General features: G+C 31.9%; 1 protein-coding gene and 1 long non-coding RNA gene across 2 annotated transcripts in view; one reads left to right on the forward strand and one right to left on the reverse strand.

Annotated features, from left to right (window-relative positions):
* Window positions 1–1,663: 1,663 nt before the first annotated feature.
* The window catches only part of LOC144842938 (glypican-5-like), a 36,393-nt gene continuing 19,287 nt past the window's right edge, over window positions 1,664–18,769 (forward strand). The window contains exons 1-4 of the mRNA XM_078699555.1: window positions 1,664–1,832; window positions 2,359–2,520; window positions 14,181–14,887; window positions 15,704–15,957. Coding sequence (XP_078555681.1) covers window positions 1,664–1,832; window positions 2,359–2,520; window positions 14,181–14,887; window positions 15,704–15,957 — 1,292 coding nt within the window. The remainder of the gene's footprint in view (window positions 1,833–2,358; window positions 2,521–14,180; window positions 14,888–15,703; window positions 15,958–18,769) is intronic.
* Window positions 1,696–13,037, reverse strand: LOC144842961 (uncharacterized). Its single transcript, XR_013612206.1, has 3 exons — window positions 12,861–13,037; window positions 2,254–2,297; window positions 1,696–1,823 (listed from the first exon to the last, which is right to left on the reverse strand). It is a non-coding gene; the product is annotated as an uncharacterized LOC144842961 (long non-coding RNA).

The following is an 18,769-nucleotide window of genomic DNA, read 5'->3' on the forward strand; positions in this document are numbered from 1 at the left end:
AAGGGTCGAAAAATGGCCAATTTTCGAGAATTTTCCTGTACTATAGTACAGGGATTTTTTTCCAAAAATGGCCAAATTTTGACCTTTTTATTTTTCAATAAAACTGTTACTATAGCATAATTGACATGCACAGAACACATTATTCGACTCTGCGCATGTTTATTATACTATAGTAACCAGTTATGTCAAAAAATAAAAGGGTCGAAAAATGGCCAATTTTCGAGAATTTTCCTGTACTATAGTACAGGCATTTTTTCAAAAAATTGCCAAATTTCGACCTTTTTATTTTTCGATAAAACTATTACTATAGCATAATTGACATGCGCAGAACACATTATTCGACTCTGCGCATGTTTATTATGCTATAGTAATAGTTTTATCGAAAAATAAAAAGGTCGAAATTTGGCAATTTTTTGAAAAAATGCCTGTATTATAGTACAGGGATTTTTTCCAAAAATGGCAAAATTTCGACCCTTTTATTTTTCGACAAAACTGGTTACTATAGTTCTATGAGATGATACAAAACAATATATGCGCATATGTAGCCATATTATCGCATAATAATTGAGTTTTAAAAAGTCGATATTTTGGACATTTTTCGAAAAAAATCCCTGTACTATAGTACAGGGATTTTTTTCCAAAAATGGCAAAATTTCGACACTTTTATTTTCCGACAAAACTGGTTACTATGGTTTTATAAGATGATACAAAGCAATATATGCGCATATGTAGCCATATTATCGCATAATTTAGTTTAAAAAAGTCGATATTTTGGGCATTTTTCGAAAAAAAATGGGAAAATTTCGCATATGTAGCCGAAAAAACAGCTATATCCAAGTTGCTAATTTTATCGACGAAGGCTTGGTTGATTGAGATTAATCGCAGTGTATACGTAGTTAAAGCATTCTAGCATATTTTGGAGTTCTGTCATCTTTCATAAAACGAATGCTGAAGAAGATGTTGTATTGGTTGTCCCAGATTCAGACACAATGTTCAGCATACAAAGCATGCTTTTATATTATCGTCATAGATCATTTTCTATTTGATTGGTTGTGCAAGTTTTCGCTTCGAAATCGAAGTACCAATTTCACCAAAGATAGTGTGATTTTACTGAAGCGAAAAACTCAAGGAAAATAGATGGAAACATGAATACGCATACGTATGATCTGACGCTTTCGATTCGCGCGAACACATTCGTCTAGTTGAAAATCGTCTTAATGTATTATAGCTTGGTTATAGGTAAACAGTGGGTACATATTATTATAATCAGAGACTATTGCTGTATTTATTTTTTTTAAAAATGTATATATGAACTCGTACTTATTGGTTATGCTTTATTGAAGAATGATGCGTAGAAATGTGACCACTTACAAAAAATTAACATGCGATGACATAATAAGAGCAAGTTATGTCGAAAGTAATCTTGCAATAGCCCCACCAAACGGCACATGAATATTCATACTGGTAAAACTTTAGCGGATCAATATTGTCCAATTGAAATCGGTGATCTATAGCTAATACTTAACGACTGACTAATGATTACCAGTTCGGTACTTCGTAAATAACTTCTGTATTGTGGTAGCTTAGATACACGCATTTCCAACATGGACTATGTTATTCTATAAATGACGGATTACGGTATAGGCCTAAATCACAAGATATTATGGAGTTTTCTGGAATTATTTTAGTTTTGTGTTTGAATGTGGGTGTTGTATTATGTGGCAGCAGCGTCAGACCCGTAAGCGAATGCTCCGCTGTGAATGAGAGGTTTATGGATATGTTTGGTGATTATTCATCATCTTCGCTTCCATCAAGCAGTAACCCTGTAAAAGGTATTCATTAAATGTAATTGATTATTAATATATATGAATCATTAATTATTGTATGTTAACTGCGTAAGCAAATCAAATAGGAAATATTTTACCCGACTGACGACTTATACACTTGATGTACATTGACCAGTATACCCTAATTAAGAATAGAAAAACTAACTGTAGGCCCTATTTGAACTGTATGTGATTTGATGTTATTGATTTAGTGCATTGCAGGATCTTTTTTTAGGGTGGACATAATTATTTCCATATCACTTGCCTGGGATTAACTCTAGACCATAACTTATCATTGGGATGAAGCAGTGCTTATTTACACTCGAATCTAACCTAATCGGTCCAAGCATTGTATTATCAAATGTACCGAGTACCAAGTAGTATTCGATGAAAGGGGTAAAATATGGAAATATTTGTATTCTCTTACCTTTTCTTCAAAAGGATGTCAATCAATTATCAATTACGTTTTATCTGAAAGAAAATTGAACACTACTGCCAAATGGTATTACACCTCAAATATTTTTCCTAACAGAGTCCAGTCTGTCGGTTTGTACAATGTCACAGGAGTCTTGTTGTACACCAGACATGGAAGAACGATTCCACGTGGAAGCTTCGCAAGATTTGCACGATCAGCTGCAGGAATCTACTTCGCTTCTTAGTTACTCATTTTATGTCAATGACGTCCAGTTTAAAAGTAAGTCCAAGAATATTTGTTAGTGCAGTAACAGCGGGTTTTTCGGAAGACTTTCTTTTGCCTTTGCGAATCCTTCAATTGGGTAATATTGAAAACAGGACGACTATCAAACCTGATCGGATTCAAGGGGAGCAGTCACATACACATTTTGAAAATTATAATGAAAAAGATACGACATCGGAGAAGTTCAGCACACTTAATTTCATTACGCCTTGTAACCCCCTATTTCAAAACCATGAACTCGACCCGCCACTGATTTAAATCGCGAATTCTACTAAACTCTTCGAGAAGTGGTTTCTTGTTAATTATATCATTCTTTATTTCTAAATTTGTGGACTTTTCAGTAGGCCTAACTGTATTTAAGAAATCCTGGAACCATATAAACATTCTTGGTCTAAATAAAACAATTTGTACAGCTCGTATCTACTCTCAAGGGCATTTAGGGGGCCCATTTTCCAAAATTATTGTCTTTCACAAATCATATGCTCTATCTCAATTACGATACACTACTGAAGAAACACATCTATACACTTTAAATGTCAGAACATTTTACTGTACTGAAAACGGAAATGCTTGGCCTCAATATTTTAGTTATTTCTATAATTAACCCTTTTAGCCCTAAGGCTTAAAATTCCAATTCTTTTTTTTATGAACACAGTAGTTCTAGTATTTATCTTCTTATTATCTAATTTTTAACTTAGTGATATTTATTATTCTTGGTGAATGCAAATTCCTATGCTAAAAGCTATTAAATTTAAAAATTCATTAAGATTGGAGAGATATAATTCATAAATGCACGTGTAATAAATTGATTTTAACAAAAGCGAATAAAAACGGTGCTTGAGTGAAGAATAATGGAAAAGAAAAATGATTGATAGTGTATAATTAAGATCTTATCAATCTATTTGTCAAAAGTGTTATCATAAAAGTATTTATTTTATTAGTTTAAGAATGATTATTGTGCATACCTTAGTTGTCTTCAAATCTAATTCTTTAGGCAAAGTTTCTATACAAGACAAAGGGTTGTTGTCGTTTGTGGGTTCCACATATACAATAAACATGATATCATTGCATTATAAGGGTTCCGCCAAGGTTTACTTTATTTACACGTGTAAGTTGGTTCTTACCCACCAGAATTAGCGATAACTGTACACCTGAAACCAACTCACCCGGGAAAAATTAAGCCTGAACGGGCCCATAGACTAAATATGTTGTTACAATGTATTTATACAGTCAATAATCATGACAATAACTGAAAAACAAATTTGATATCTAGATTTATAATAAATGGGTTGAAAGCCTTCCTTTAGGGCGTAACCATATCCTGAGATACATTCTCAAATCGTTATCGTTCATTACAGTATATTCACCTCAACATCTTTTCAGTAGTCAAATGAAAAATGACGTAGATTTTTGTTTCAAAAAAGGTAATAATTAATAATGATATTGCAATAGTGCAATTAAAGTAGGTCACATGGTTTCGTTTATGATCGGTTCATGCTATAAGCTTGTTGAAACCAATACAATATTACCACAGTAATTAAATTGGGATATTGAAACTTATGGATTGCCTGGCAACTAAAAGCATTTCAGGTTCACTAAAGATTAGTTCGCGATAGTAGAATTTCTTAATTAACCTATGAGGTTAGCAATTCGCCGATATATATAATTACGCATTAGAGATCATCTTCAACAATTAAGAAAATATTTGCTTGTGCCGTTTTTTTATTCTTTAAATTCTTTACGAGTATTCTGAGTTTACACTAGAGGCCCTAGAAATTAATTATTCAAATATTGTACGCCTGATTAAACGTAATCTATTACAATTAATGTTAATCACTTTCCAAGGAATTTCATACAAATAAATTATGCGGTATGTTGGTCATAGGACCCCATTGGAAATAAGTTGGGTTTTTTTCGACTTTATGGCCTATCCTAGGTTTCTTGTGTACTGTGCAATACATTGCATGTTTCTATTTGTATTTTTAATTTTTGTCTTGTAATTTTATGTTGAAACCTGAATAAAATCAAATCAATATGATTCAACGTTATTTTTTCTTACAATTGCAATACATACTCGGTCAAAACATGGAGGTATCCATGGTCAAACATATTATATAGAGCATGTTTGATCACTAAGATATTTTTGTTTGTTTGGTAATTATTGTTTAATCTCTCATCGTCATGTTATACATAAAAAAAATGTACAAAACATTGAACATACGAACATAATTTTTGATTGAATCAAAACAACTCATAAGAAAACCCCAACTTAATTCGAAAAACATTTTTTTTTCTATAATAGTTTAATTTTGGGAAAGAAACAGAAATACACTTATGATAGGGTCTACACCTAAGGTTTTTGGATTTAGAAAACAAAGATATCTAGGTTTTAGTTTTCTAGATACCACTTACATACGATAGGGAATGTAGGTCTACATCGAAGTTGTATAGCTTGGTCCATTCACCATCCAACCTAGTCTTACTCAAACGCTCTACAGGTGGATTTACATTTGATATTGTATGATGTCTAATCTCTAACCCAACTAAATTAACTTGTATTAAGATTTCCCTTAAATGCCTCAGGTTATATCACCTGTCTAGCAATTATTTTTTAGATTAAATCTACTTTACATCGATTGATTCATCCCGAAAAGTTATCTCAAAGGAGTACAAAATCCACACTCGAATTTATTAATTTCAAAACTGCCAGAAATTACCTTACACGAAAGATGATTCTGTCACTGTGATGCAACATCCACATTAATTCTTCTGATCCAAAAAGTGTGTTTGCCTTCCAAATCACCGGTAGACACTCGATTCTCATTCTTAACTAGTCTGTATCAAGTGCAATTTTGAGGAGTTCACCAAACCTTGCCCTTGTTTTACCTCCCAGATCACCCGTTTTAACTAGTCAGTATCTAAGTAAAGTCTCGAGAAGTTCATCAATTCTGTTCATGACTTGTTTTGCCTCCCAGATCACCCGTCTTAAGTAGTCAGTATCTAAGTAAAGTCTCGAGAAGTTCACCAATTCTGTTCATGACTTGTTTTGCCTCCCAGATTACCCGTCTTAAGTAGTCAGTATCTAAGTAAAGTTTCGAGGAGTTCATCAATTCTTTTCATGACTTGTTTTGCCTTCTAGATCATCACCCGTCTTAACTAGTCAGTATCTAAGTAAAGCCTCGAGAAGTTCACCAATTCTGTTCATGACTTGTTTTGTCTCCCGGATCACCCGTCTTAAGTAGTCAGTATCTAGGTAAAGTTTCGAGGAGTTCATAAATTCTTTTCATGACTTGTTTTGCCTCCCAGATCACCCGTCTTAAGTAGTCAGTATCTAAGTAAAGTTTCGAGGAGTTCAACAATTCTTTTCATGACTTGTTTTGCCTTCCAGATCATCACCCGTCTTAACTAGTCAGTATCTAAGTAAAGTCTCGAGAAGTTCACCACTTCTGTTCATGACTTGTTTTGCCTTCCAGATCATCACCCGTCTTAACTAGTCAGTATCTAAGTAAAGTCTCGAGAAGTTCACCAATTCTGTTCATGACTTGTTTTGTATCCCGGATCACCCGTCTTAACTAGTCAGTATCTAAGTAAAGTTTCGAGGAGTTCATCAATTCTTTTCATGACTTGTTTTGCCTCCCAGATCACTCGTCTTAAGTAGTCAGTATCTAAGTAAAGTTTCCATAACGTGTTCTGCGATATCCAGCTCTTTATGTTAATGTACGCCTTAAATATCCAGGATCTTACGGAAGCTTCGTGATACAGGTCACATATTCGACACACGTTTCCAAAATGTTGCCATTTCTCCGAACGTTCGTGGATAAATGTTTAAAGAAAAATGATTGATAACATTATTGCCTTTGGATTTACTGTATACCATTGATTGTGCGATATATAATTGAACCATTGTAATATATTAAATAATTTATATCTGTTAGATTCTGTAATTTTTCATTGTTAGATATAGGGTTATGATTAATGTATTACTGCAGAGGAAGAAATTCATATTACGAAAGTCTGTACGATCACCCGTTTTAACTAGTCAGTATCTAAGTGAAGTTTTGAGAAGATCACCAATTATTTTCATGACTTCTTTTGCTTCCCAAATCTTAACTAGTCAGTAAGTAAAGTTTCCATAACGTTCTGCTATATCCAGATCATCGTGATAATATCCAGGACCTTACAGAAACTTCGTGATACAGGTCACATACTCGTCACATGTTTCCACAATATTCCCATTCTCAAAACGTTCGTGGATAAAGAAAAATGAATATATTCCAACGTAAACATAATTTGTTGTTTCATACTGGCGGTTTTAATTTATGATTTTGCTTATTACAACATTGCTACTATTTAGGCTAACAATGCTTTTGGATTTACTGTATACCATTGGTTGTGCGATATATAATTGAACCATTGTAATATATTAAATCATTTATATCTGTTAGATTCTGTAATTTTTCATTGTTATATATAGGGTTATGATTAATGTATTACTGCAGAGGAAGAAATTCATATTACGAAAGTCTGTACGATAAGCCTGCATAAATCGTAGATGCCCATCAATATTTATGATTAAGTGTTATGTATTGATTCGTTAGCCAACCCAGCGTTAATTGCATAGGATTTACCGATCTCTATATTAATTATGATATTTGTATTGACCTTTGAACTAATCCTGTACTTTGTTTTCCACAGAGTCCTACAATCAATGTGAATTATACATTGGTGCAATAATATATTACTGTAGCAATCAAAATATAAGTATATGTTCTTCTTAGCGTAAGCACAGATAGGCCTATGGTTAGGTCCTCTTAGGCGAAAATGATTTAGATCTTAAGAGTATATCTAGAGATGTATATGTATTATTATACAGGTTTATTTATATTATTATATGTTCCTGTATAATGTTGCATCTTCACCTAACCCTAACTCTAACCCTAACTTCCACATCTGTATTGAATGTCTTATTTTCTACTCTAACTCTATTTCCAACATTTGTATATAATTTCTTATTTTTACCATTTCCACCAAATCCTACTGTAGGCCTAATCCAAACATCTGTATATGAAATTTCTTATTTTTAACATCTTAATCTAACCCTAACTCCAACATCTGTGTAGGCCTATACAATTTCTTATTTATACCAACTGCATAGAAACAGAAGAATATTAGTTAGGGCTTTTGCATTTGAACACATTTCTTGTCTTTACCATCTTCCCCTAACTCTCAACATCTTTATTATTATATACAATGTAGTTACTTTCAAATAATCAATTCTAATGCAAACTACATAAACATCACAATAAATGCTTCTTCATGACCAAACAAGCAAAGAAGGCTTGGAAGAACTCTCTCATCAATCATAATAACAGTACACCAACTGATTATTTGCATGGCTAAAGTTAAAGATAATTACCAGCAAGTCGTGCAGTATTCACAAATTTGAATGCCTAATCGGTTAGAAAAGGGGAAATAATTAACAAGCTTTAATGAGGTTTCATGGGTTCAATCATGAATATAATCAGGATTAAATCATGAATAAAATCAGGATTAAATCATATATAAATCTATGTTAAGGCATTAAAGAATTAAAGTAGCAATTTATAATTTGTCAAAAATTACATCAACAATTTCTTTTTTTATTTCATATAGTGTCACAAGTCACCATATATAAAACTATAATATGTTTAACTTGCTCCCGGACCGATTAACAGTGGTATTTTGTTTCAAAGTTGATCGATTGATTTATTATGTAAGAGCAGTAGCCTACAATCATTTTGATACCCTGTTACACCTTTCCTCCCCCACACTGGGGTTGGTTTTCAGATGTAGATTAAAACCTTCCTTCAGGTCATTTTGATACCCCAAGTCTAGAAATGCATGAAATAGCAAAAGGCTTGAGAATGAACTAAAAGCTGCATGTAGAGGAATGTGTACATCATGGCCCCTTGCCACTGTTTGCCAGGGGTGGCAAATTATGGATTCAGATAGTAGATAATTTATCTATCAACAGCATACAATTGTATACATTTAAGTCCATTTAAATAATAAGGTTGTTTTTGCTTTCTATTAAGTCCAAATACAGGAAATATATAATAATATAATTTTGTTAATAGGATAATTTTTTAAAGAAATAATGCCAGTTTGAAGTAGTTTTGCTCCTATTGCATTAAATCAAAATTCAATAAAACATATTTTATGACTTGTTTTTATAATGAGAAATATGATCTTCGGCACTTTTTGATATAGGAATAAGTACATAGGATAAAAAACTATTATTAGTAATGCAATACAACCAGTTAAAGTCAAGTATTTTTGTTTCTACAAATCAACCATAATCAATATAAATAAATTACTGAACCGCACTTTAATTTAATAGGGAAATTGTAGCGTAAAGTTATCCCGCAAAACCGTGCAAATTCTCCACCCCAAACAATGCTTTTCACACAGTTTGATGTAAGGAAACCTTGTTGTGGTCTTCCGTCATAACCGGAGGATTTGGCTAGAGGTTTGTTGACATTACCCATTGTACCATGGTTCACAAGTAATAAATAGGATTTAACTATACAACTACACCTTGTTAAAATGTATATTTTTCTTTGGTTGAGTACAATTTCAAAAACACTTCATTGGTTTGTGCATTGAAGATGAAACTGTTCTGTCTCGGTATTAAAAATACCTGTTGGATTTGAGGGCCTTTTAAGGGCTTTTACACAGTTAAAAAATAAATGTTACATTTATACAATTATTCAATACACTGTTTCATAAAAACATTATGTACCACTATTTCCAATAATTCTGTTCTGTTAGAACAAAAGTAATGACCAATTTACATCTCGTGGCCAAATTGCATGTAAAAAAACATGTCAACAAATTTTTGTTTAAATCAAAATATAAATCATAAAAATGAATCAAGACATCAATAAAAATGTAAAAATCTTATAAAAAAGTTAAAAAAACAAAAGAAACAGGCACAAAAACATCAAAAGTCTAAAAATGCTAGAGCAGTCGCAAGTCAGCAGGGAAGGTAAAATTGAATAGTTTTATTATGAGATGCAACCCAAAAGTCATGAATATCTTCAAATTTATAGACAGGAATTAAAGTAGTGCATCCCAAATGAAAAAAAAGGATCTTAACAGTTCTGGAAATATATCGGCCTAGGTATAGTTAAGTGAACATTCCCAAGCCCCATTTCCATATGGTTGCATTAACAGCCAAGATGACTAAAAAAGAGACCATTCTTACACTAAGGGTATGACAAAAAATTCCTTACCATTGTATCAGTGCATTACCTTTCTCTGATACCTCGACTTACACAAGATCTTGAGTCTTGAATAGGGTTTATACAAATATAAAGAAAGACAGTATTACAAATTAAATCAAGGTTCTTCTATAAGCTGATCTAATAATCAAGGTTAATTGTATTTGTATATGTGAATCAATCAATTAATCCCTTAAGCTATAAGTATAATTGAGAGCCATTAACCTTATGTTTTCCTTTAAGGAATAGAAGCAACATACCTTCTCTAACTTTTAAAAACCTTTTTCTTAATGTTCACCGAATGATCAATCCTAAAATCACTTTGATATTAGTCAAATATGAAGTACTGTAATGTGATAACATTTTTGCAGTATCCTACAATCCAGAAATAAAGTTTTTTACTGTGTGCCTGTCAGACCTATCTACCTATCTGTCAGACCTATATTTTTTAGAATTAAGGCCATATTCACCCCATAGATACGCCACTGTGGAGTGCAATCATTGCTTTAATTTGTTCGTTTATGTTAACAAGATTATGTTAAAAGTAATGCTGTTAATTATTATTATTATTATGAAAACATAATGAAACCAATTAACTAACCCAACATAACCACATTATATCAACAGGTTATTTTCTGTAGTTTTTCAATGGAATCAACATTTTTTACATTTTGAATATAAAATATTTAATGAACATATCACAAATGAACCATCTTGTTTTGCAGAATAATATATTGAGTCCTATTATTTTGATTCACTTAAACCCAGACATTTCAAGTGCCTACAGTAAATCTGCGTTGCTTTCACAAAATCAAACACTACCCTTTCATTTCAATAGCATTGACAAAAGCAAGCATTACTTAGATGAATAATTGATAGGTTTAAACACTAGGAGTGGAATGTCAGGTAAGAATTCTTTACACCACAATCGTGAACCCTTTTGTTGCCAAACAAACGCTATTCGTTGAACTTTTGCTGTACGTAACAATGGCGGATTTAGAGCCTACAGATTTCTGACTGTTGAAGCATGGGCTCTTTATATACACTCTATAGTTTATGTACCATTACCAGAATGGGTTGTAAGCGCTTAGGTGGCAATGATTTTAAAAGGTGTAATTTGAATTTAATCTGGTATTGAAATGGTGTTTCTTATGTCAAAGTCTGTCCCAAGATCAGTAAAGCATTGTATTCCCATATGTCTCTTTTAAATAATAAGATTTTATGAGACAAATATTGTTAAAAGGTCTGCAGTGTGATGTGCTTTCAGGACCACCCTACTCTCTATTATAAGAAATGATAGCATTTTTGTATAGTACAAAAAAATATAGTATATTTTATACGGTATTTCTTTTTATGAGCACCATTTCTGCTTCCAAAAATATACCATGTATATATATAATAGTATTTATCTGGCAGCAGAAATAAATGTTACTTGTTTATCCTCCAAAAGGGTAACATTACTATATGTCTAGTAAATAGGACAGGGTTCAAATGAATGAAAATATTCCAGAAAAAACATTTGTTTTATAATTAAGATTTTGGCCAAAGTAACAGTTATAGATGGCCTGATCACAAGGTGGTTTTTCATGTTGCAACAATTACATAAAAAAAAATTGCTTAATGAAAAAAAATGAATCAAACAATGATATAGCAATAACATAACACATCATCATTTTTATGGTCAAGCATACATTTTTTTTCAATTGTCATATTAGCGTTTCTATTTATAAGCGTACACCTGGATACCGCACGTGCGATGATATTGATATAGCCGCTACTATGAGAGACTAAAGGAAATTTAATAGAATTGATTGATTTCCTACCGACAATACAAAATTACTAATTGTTTTGGTGTTACTAATGTCGCCATTCCTTTTTGTGTTCACCTACAAATCAATTACTACATGTTTTACCACCAGTTTGGCTAAATGGTCATTTTTTTGTAAACGCAAACTTTTATATAAATATTATTTAAAAAAATAATATATAGCTTCTGTAATTTTTATGCTTATTTAAAATAATTGTTACATTTTAAAACTGTTGAAATGTTTATAATCTATACCTTGTGATCAAATATTTAATAGGAGTTCAGTTTCTGTATTAAAGCTGAGAAGAGATCTGACTGGTACATAGCTACAATATATTCATACCCATAGGCCTTCTCTATTTTTGGCCTTCATTTTATGTGACCCCTCCTGGGATATTCAAGTTAAGACACTTTCACCAGCATCTTTTTATACATACATCTTGTCTTGATGTTAATTTTCATCAGCTGTTGAGGTCACTGTTAAATATACTTTCTAAATTACATCATTATGTCATCAAAGTGATTTAAACTTTACTGCATTCACCATTTATGTGACCTATATTTATTTTCTGTCTTCTTCCACACAATTGTGATATCTAAATTCCACAAAGTGATTATTGCACTTAATTGTACTCTTCTTTGACTAACATGTAGGCCTATAGCAGTTTGATTATTTTATTATGCAGAAAAAAATAAAATTCTTCCAGATTCAACAGAAGCATGTCATCAAAGTAAATGCACTTAAATACCGTACATTCTTCGTTGTCTAATCATGTAGCCGCTAGAAGTTCTTTTCCCACTGATGAAGCCTCCATACAGTAGATCCTATTCTAGTTAATAGAAAAACTCCACTGTTTCCAAAGTTTACTGCATTCTTGATTTTCTCATGTAACCCTTCAGAAGTTTTCTTACTGTCGATGACACCTTCATACAATGGTGTAACGCAGGAGGCATAGACCTCTGGTTTGGCACTCCTAAGGGGCCCTCTAACACTGGGTAGTTGCAGTGGGCTGTTCATGCTCTGGGGCCCCTCAAACTCTGGGGCTCCTGTGTTCAGCAAGTGAGCGCTCATAGCCGTTACGCCCCTTCATATTTCTTTCCTACTTTAGATACTACAGGTATATACAGTAGTATGTACACTGTATCATGGTACCATAAGTGGTGTGAACTTCAATCTGTTCACAATCGTGGCTTTTCTTAGGCCTAATATTAGTGTAATACTAGTAATAGGCTGTATTGTAGTAGGACTATTAGTCTATTTTACTTACCCCCTCTCAGGCCCCACTTTTGTTTTTGTCGACACCTTGGCTGGATGTTACAAATCATCACTCGTATAAAGGTCACTGGTATCTATGCTATCTTCATTGTGTCTGTCTTGTGTCAATCAACACTCCATTATGTTTTATGGTTATATAGTGCCATATGTTTTAGCCACATATTATATAATCTGCCTGTAATAGGATACATAAAATTATGGTTTAATAAAATGTCTAAGCAAATCTGTGCTGTAGAATACAGTACCAAGTTACTTATCCCTCTAATATCATCCATAATCTCTTAGCATAGAACTAGATTTGTTGGTCTGCTATCGAATAATGATGGTGACAATATTGTTTATAGGCTGTTCCAAATTCTATGGAAAATAGTGTTTAAATTATGCACTCATTTTTAAATTTGTTTTTATTTCGCTGCCTCTGATAATCTATAAGTATTACAATGTAACATTGCATTTCATCATGCAGGTATACTGTATGTAATAGTAGACATGTGCAAAGATAACAAGAAGATAACATAAGACTATAATAATTAAGTGTTTGGAATGTTTTACCAAGTTGCTATTGATAGACAAGATCAATGCAATGTCTTTCTTAAGTCCCGTCTTAAGTCTAGACACTAATTAACTTATTATAGCAAAGAACATCCTACATCTGAGTTTAATTGATTTAATTATTCAAATGATGAAGTGGAAACATACCACCATCTTTTCATATATCCATATAAGACTATACTATAATGCAAATAACATAAATTTTAATACAAATTTGAGAACAGAATTAGCAAACAATATTATTTATTAGTAACATGATTACATTCATCAATGTTGTAGATAAAATCCAGAATTTTTAAAATCAAGGTACAGTAGGGACCTAACAGATAATAGGGTTGGTCGTAATGTTAAAACATATATTGTCCTTCATTTATTTCATGGGAAAATCTCCTTAAGGATAAAGGCAACTTCTTAATAGGGGTTATACTAAAAAGAGGGTAATACTAAATACTTCAAATAGATAATAAACAGCCTGCCTGATAACCATTTTGGACCAGACCAGGAGTATTGGGATAATTGTTCCCTAATAATGTAATTTTTAACAGTAATTTGTTTTTTTTAATGGCTTTTGGATGTGTTTTATACTTTTTTATTTAGTGTTTTGTATTTGATTGATGTCTTTTCTTGCCCTACTTTACATATACTTGGTCCTTCAAGCTGTGACCTGGGATATTTGTTACATTTTTATGTTTTTTATTTGAAATAAAGGATGATTTATACATTTTTATTGGAAATAACTTTTTTTCTTCTTATTTTTCAGGTGATTATAACAACATGCTTGAACAAGCACGATTAAACATGGAAGACATATTTGAGGAGGACTACAATAGGATATCTGGAGAGGTCTCAACACTTTTGTCAACTTTCTTTGACGATGCCAAAGATTTTATCTCAAGAGAACCAGGTGCATTAGACATACAAACATTTGTAGACAATTTCTATGATAACCTTTTTCCTTTAATATATATCGAGGAATTGAACACTGGAAAAATTAAATCGGGATTGAGTACATCTTATTCAAACTGTTTGGCTAGAAATCGGAAGCAGATACGACCGTTTGGCAATACACCAAAATGGACAAGCCTATCATTTGAGGATTCTCTTATACCAGCGAAACTACTTCTACAATCAATGGAACTTGGTATTCATGTGATAAACACAACAAATCATTTGAAGTTAACAGAGGCATGTCATTATGCATTGACACGGATGTCTTTCTGTCAGTATTGTAGTGGGTACGTGGATTTAAAACCATGCAATGCGTTGTGTCTTAACGTGATGGCTGGCTGCTTTGCTGGACTTTATGACGTTAATTACGATTGGAGTCGTTTTATATCTACTCTTGTCCGACTCACGTCGAGTATGTCTTTAGATCGTGACTTGGAACGTGTTTTAAGAAACTTACCCAAGAGAACAACGAGTGCTCTGACCTATTTGCGAAGTAATAAAGTAGATATTTTAGATAAGGTAAGCTTTTCATTCCTCCTATCAATATTATAACTTAAACTACATAACAACTATATACTATTTAATAGAACTATCACTGTACCACTGTAACTCTCCCAATACTGGACACCCCTACGCTGGCCCAAAATGATAATCAAGCAGGCTGGTTTTCCAAATACAAATTCAATAGGTGAAGAAAGCAAGTGAGTGACCTTTTAATAAATCATAATACAATTCTGGTATAGAGAAAGTTTAATTATAAAAGTACAAAAGCAGGAATATCTTTGAACTTTAAATTCCTTGAGAAAATATCGTCCAATTAACCCTAGTAAAAGTTTGTCAACAGTTATTTATTTCATTTCATTAAATTTCAACACTTGAGTTAAACACCTCCCACATACTTCCTACCATTATTGATACAGTACTATAATAACCTCTATAGGCTATATTACAATACATTGTTTTGTTCAGGAGTGTCTTGATGAATAGATTACATTCTTTCAACTATTGTTCAATGCCGTTTTGGTGACACACAAATAACCTTATTGAATTGTGTAATGACACAACTAAGGCTAATCAGCGGAATATTTTGTAATGATACAAGTTTTATGAACACAGAGCAACATAGACCTATTACTGAAATACTAGTAAGAAACAAAAATAAAATTCACTTATGGCAGAATTACCTTTTACAATCAGCACATACGCAAAACTAAGAAATATACCTCAATAGTTCCTTCCATAAAGTGTCATGATTAAACATTACTTACTGTAGACTATGATTGTTTAAAACAACACACATTTTATTTTCAATTATAAATATTAATTTATTTGTAGGCAAATGAACTTTGTGGTGACCCAATTGATGTACCGCAAAATTTTGCTGTGAAAATGTTGAACAGATTGTCAGGTGAACGAAACAGAGATACGTCAAATGCGCAATCCTCCATGTACATCCGCATCAATGTATTCGCATACAGTTTGAGAAACTCGGATTCCTTTTTACGATCACTACCCAACCAAATTTGCTTCATCAACCGAGGAGCTTCAGATTTCGACTCAAGGTGTTGGACAGGAAAACGCTATGGAAAGTAAGTTATTTTTAGAATAATTTATATTACAGGTAACAGAAGCTTTTGAGTATTTGCGTTGTCTCCCAAAAATAAACAAAATTATTTAGTTTTAATAAAGTTAACTCTTTTCCATTGTTTTCACTTATAAAGTGGCCAAATAAATAGTTAAATTTAACCAAAAACCCATGGGTTGTTAGCCAATTTGATTATTTTTTACTTTAAATTACAGTTTTTTCAGGTAAGTCAATTTGTGGAAGTGGATAACTATTATATAACATTAAAATGGCATATTCAACAAACAATTTTAAGAATTATTTTTTCAGGTGGACAATACATCTTTAAAATGAAGTTTTAGGGCATGTTTTTGTTACGAAAAATTAACGCAAGAAAACACCTAATCAACTGGTGTCGTTTAAGCGGTTATCGTTGTGCAACGTTTAGCTGCAATGCAAAATAATGGTTATTTGATAAACTGGCTTTCACCTGGATTTAACTAGGTTTGACCAGGGAGATGTAAAATTTACATCTCCCTGGTTTGACCATCACATTTTGGGTTACTGCTTTAAACAATATTTAGAGTACAACAAAAATGCAGTTAATATAAAAATTATAAAATTAAATCAAAATTATTTGTTTGCAGCAACAACTTTTAAAAAACTTTGTTACAATAATCACAAGTTTTGACTTATACACACACAATGAATTGTCCCTTGAGCATGGAACTAATTTTGTACATTCTTTGTTAACCTAAAACTAATTATTACTGGGTCAATTGACCATCACACAATGACATCAGAATAAGATCAATTACACTGGAAGTCTGCGGGGCTACCAGTAACATGGTCTAGATCCCTGGTAAGTGGTACAATGGTTGCAGGGCACATTGGGAGGACAATGTATATTACAAGAATTTTAAAAATAAAGACACTGTTTAAAGATGTATTGTCCCTTTGTCAAATTCCAAAAAAAAAAAAAAAAAAAGATTTCGAAAAAAAGTGGGTCATTTTGAAGTATCATAATAGTTATTAACTTTCACCAAAAATTAGTCGAAAAAAAAATCATTTAACTGAAATACAGACGTTTTTTGGTTAAAAAAATAACTTTGACTTCCAGTCAAAGTTTTTGATCAAAACATATCTCATAATGCAACGCGCTTATTTGGCTACTCTGTATGCATAATCGTAAAACTTCTTTCCGATCTGTTTGAAAACACCTTCTCAACCGTGACGAGTTGTAAACAATCCTAATTAGCATCATGCATAATGTATACTCATGGTTTGAAATCTTTGTTTACTTTCCTTCGCGACGATTTTACAGACGAAATGTAATCACATTAATTTAGCTGTTAATTACGTAAAATTGTTGTTTTTGGCTCGAATTTTCGACTTAAAGTGAATAACTTTAATATTACTTTGATATGGCCAATTTAAATTTAGAATATTTTGACCTTCATTTTTTTGTGTTTCAAGGGACAATACATCTTTAAAGAAAATTAGCTAAATAAAAACAAAGTTTATAACTTTATAGAAAAACCCAACAAAAACATTTGAGATTTGAGAAACAATACATTTATAGTTACAAATATATACATTATGTATATTCCAAAATCATTATCATTTCTAATACTTCTAAATGTTTTCAATTTTCTTAACTTCCTTAATAAACTAAAAATAAATATATCACCCTTAGAATATAATTAATATTAAGTTTGGTCAAAAAATAATTATATTTGTTCACTCACAGTGTTTTAAATAAGTGTCATTCTAAAGTGACAGGGTAAGTGTTTAACATTGTAAAGACAGTGACATGTTTTATGTGTTAAGCAATACTAAACACATGTACAGTATGTGATACATGAAAAGTCCTTGCAAAATGTTTCCTAATTTTGTTAACACTTTTATTTCCCTAAAGGTCCATAGATCAATTTCTTCCATGACCTTGCCATGTGTTAACTGTTTATTTTTTTCAAACTGATTGAAAGTACTAATTTAATTAAGTGAAGGCCTACTGTTTTGACTTGCTTAGACTTGTAAATTCCCCATTTATTCAAATTTGTACTAAAAGTTTATTAAATAAAATGTCGCCCTCTATCTAAAATTTATTTTATACAGCTAAAAATATATTTTACTTTGCTTCCCTCTATAGTTTATACTAAATCAAACTTTTAACAAATCACAACTTCAGATTCTTTTAATGTTTTATATTGAATAAAAAAAGTAATTAAAAATCAATTATTTTTTCAGTAATATTTTGATTGAATTTTGGTTGACAAGATGTCGACAGATCTTATCAAAAGGCTGCATTTCTATTACCGATAAATGGATATGTTTCAGTTCTCACACTTCTAGGTCATCTCCAAGGAGGGTGGTATACATTACCTCGGGCTACAGAACAATACAAGCTGAAAATTCCAAAGAAGCTTAACACAAGGGACTAATTTACACTACAAATTATCTGGTCAAAGGTCAAATTTAATGCATCGTTTATTCTAATAACTGAGTATACAGTTTATACAAACTCTGGGTGGGTGTAAAAGTTACGGGTATTGTAGGTGTTACCTTACTATGAGAACATGAAGTTCTTTAGGCTAGTGAATTCAGTATGTCGGTGAAAGTATATTGAAGCCTGAAAATTAATTAAAACTTTATTTCCTAAAGAAAATCTGTAGTAGCTGATCTATGGAATATTTTCACCAGTGTAGCATAGTCAAATGCTACATGATAAAGTAGTGTTTTCATTTATCAATGTAACCAAAAACTCAGTATAACACAGTACTATGTTTTCCTCTCCAAAATCAGATTGATAAGAAGTTGAGTGTGCTATTTCTAAT

The sequence above is a fragment of the Antedon bifida genome, chromosome 5 (assembly GCF_963402885.1).
Source record: "Antedon bifida chromosome 5, ecAntBifi1.1, whole genome shotgun sequence".
NCBI lineage: Eukaryota > Metazoa > Echinodermata > Crinoidea > Comatulida > Antedonidae > Antedon > Antedon bifida.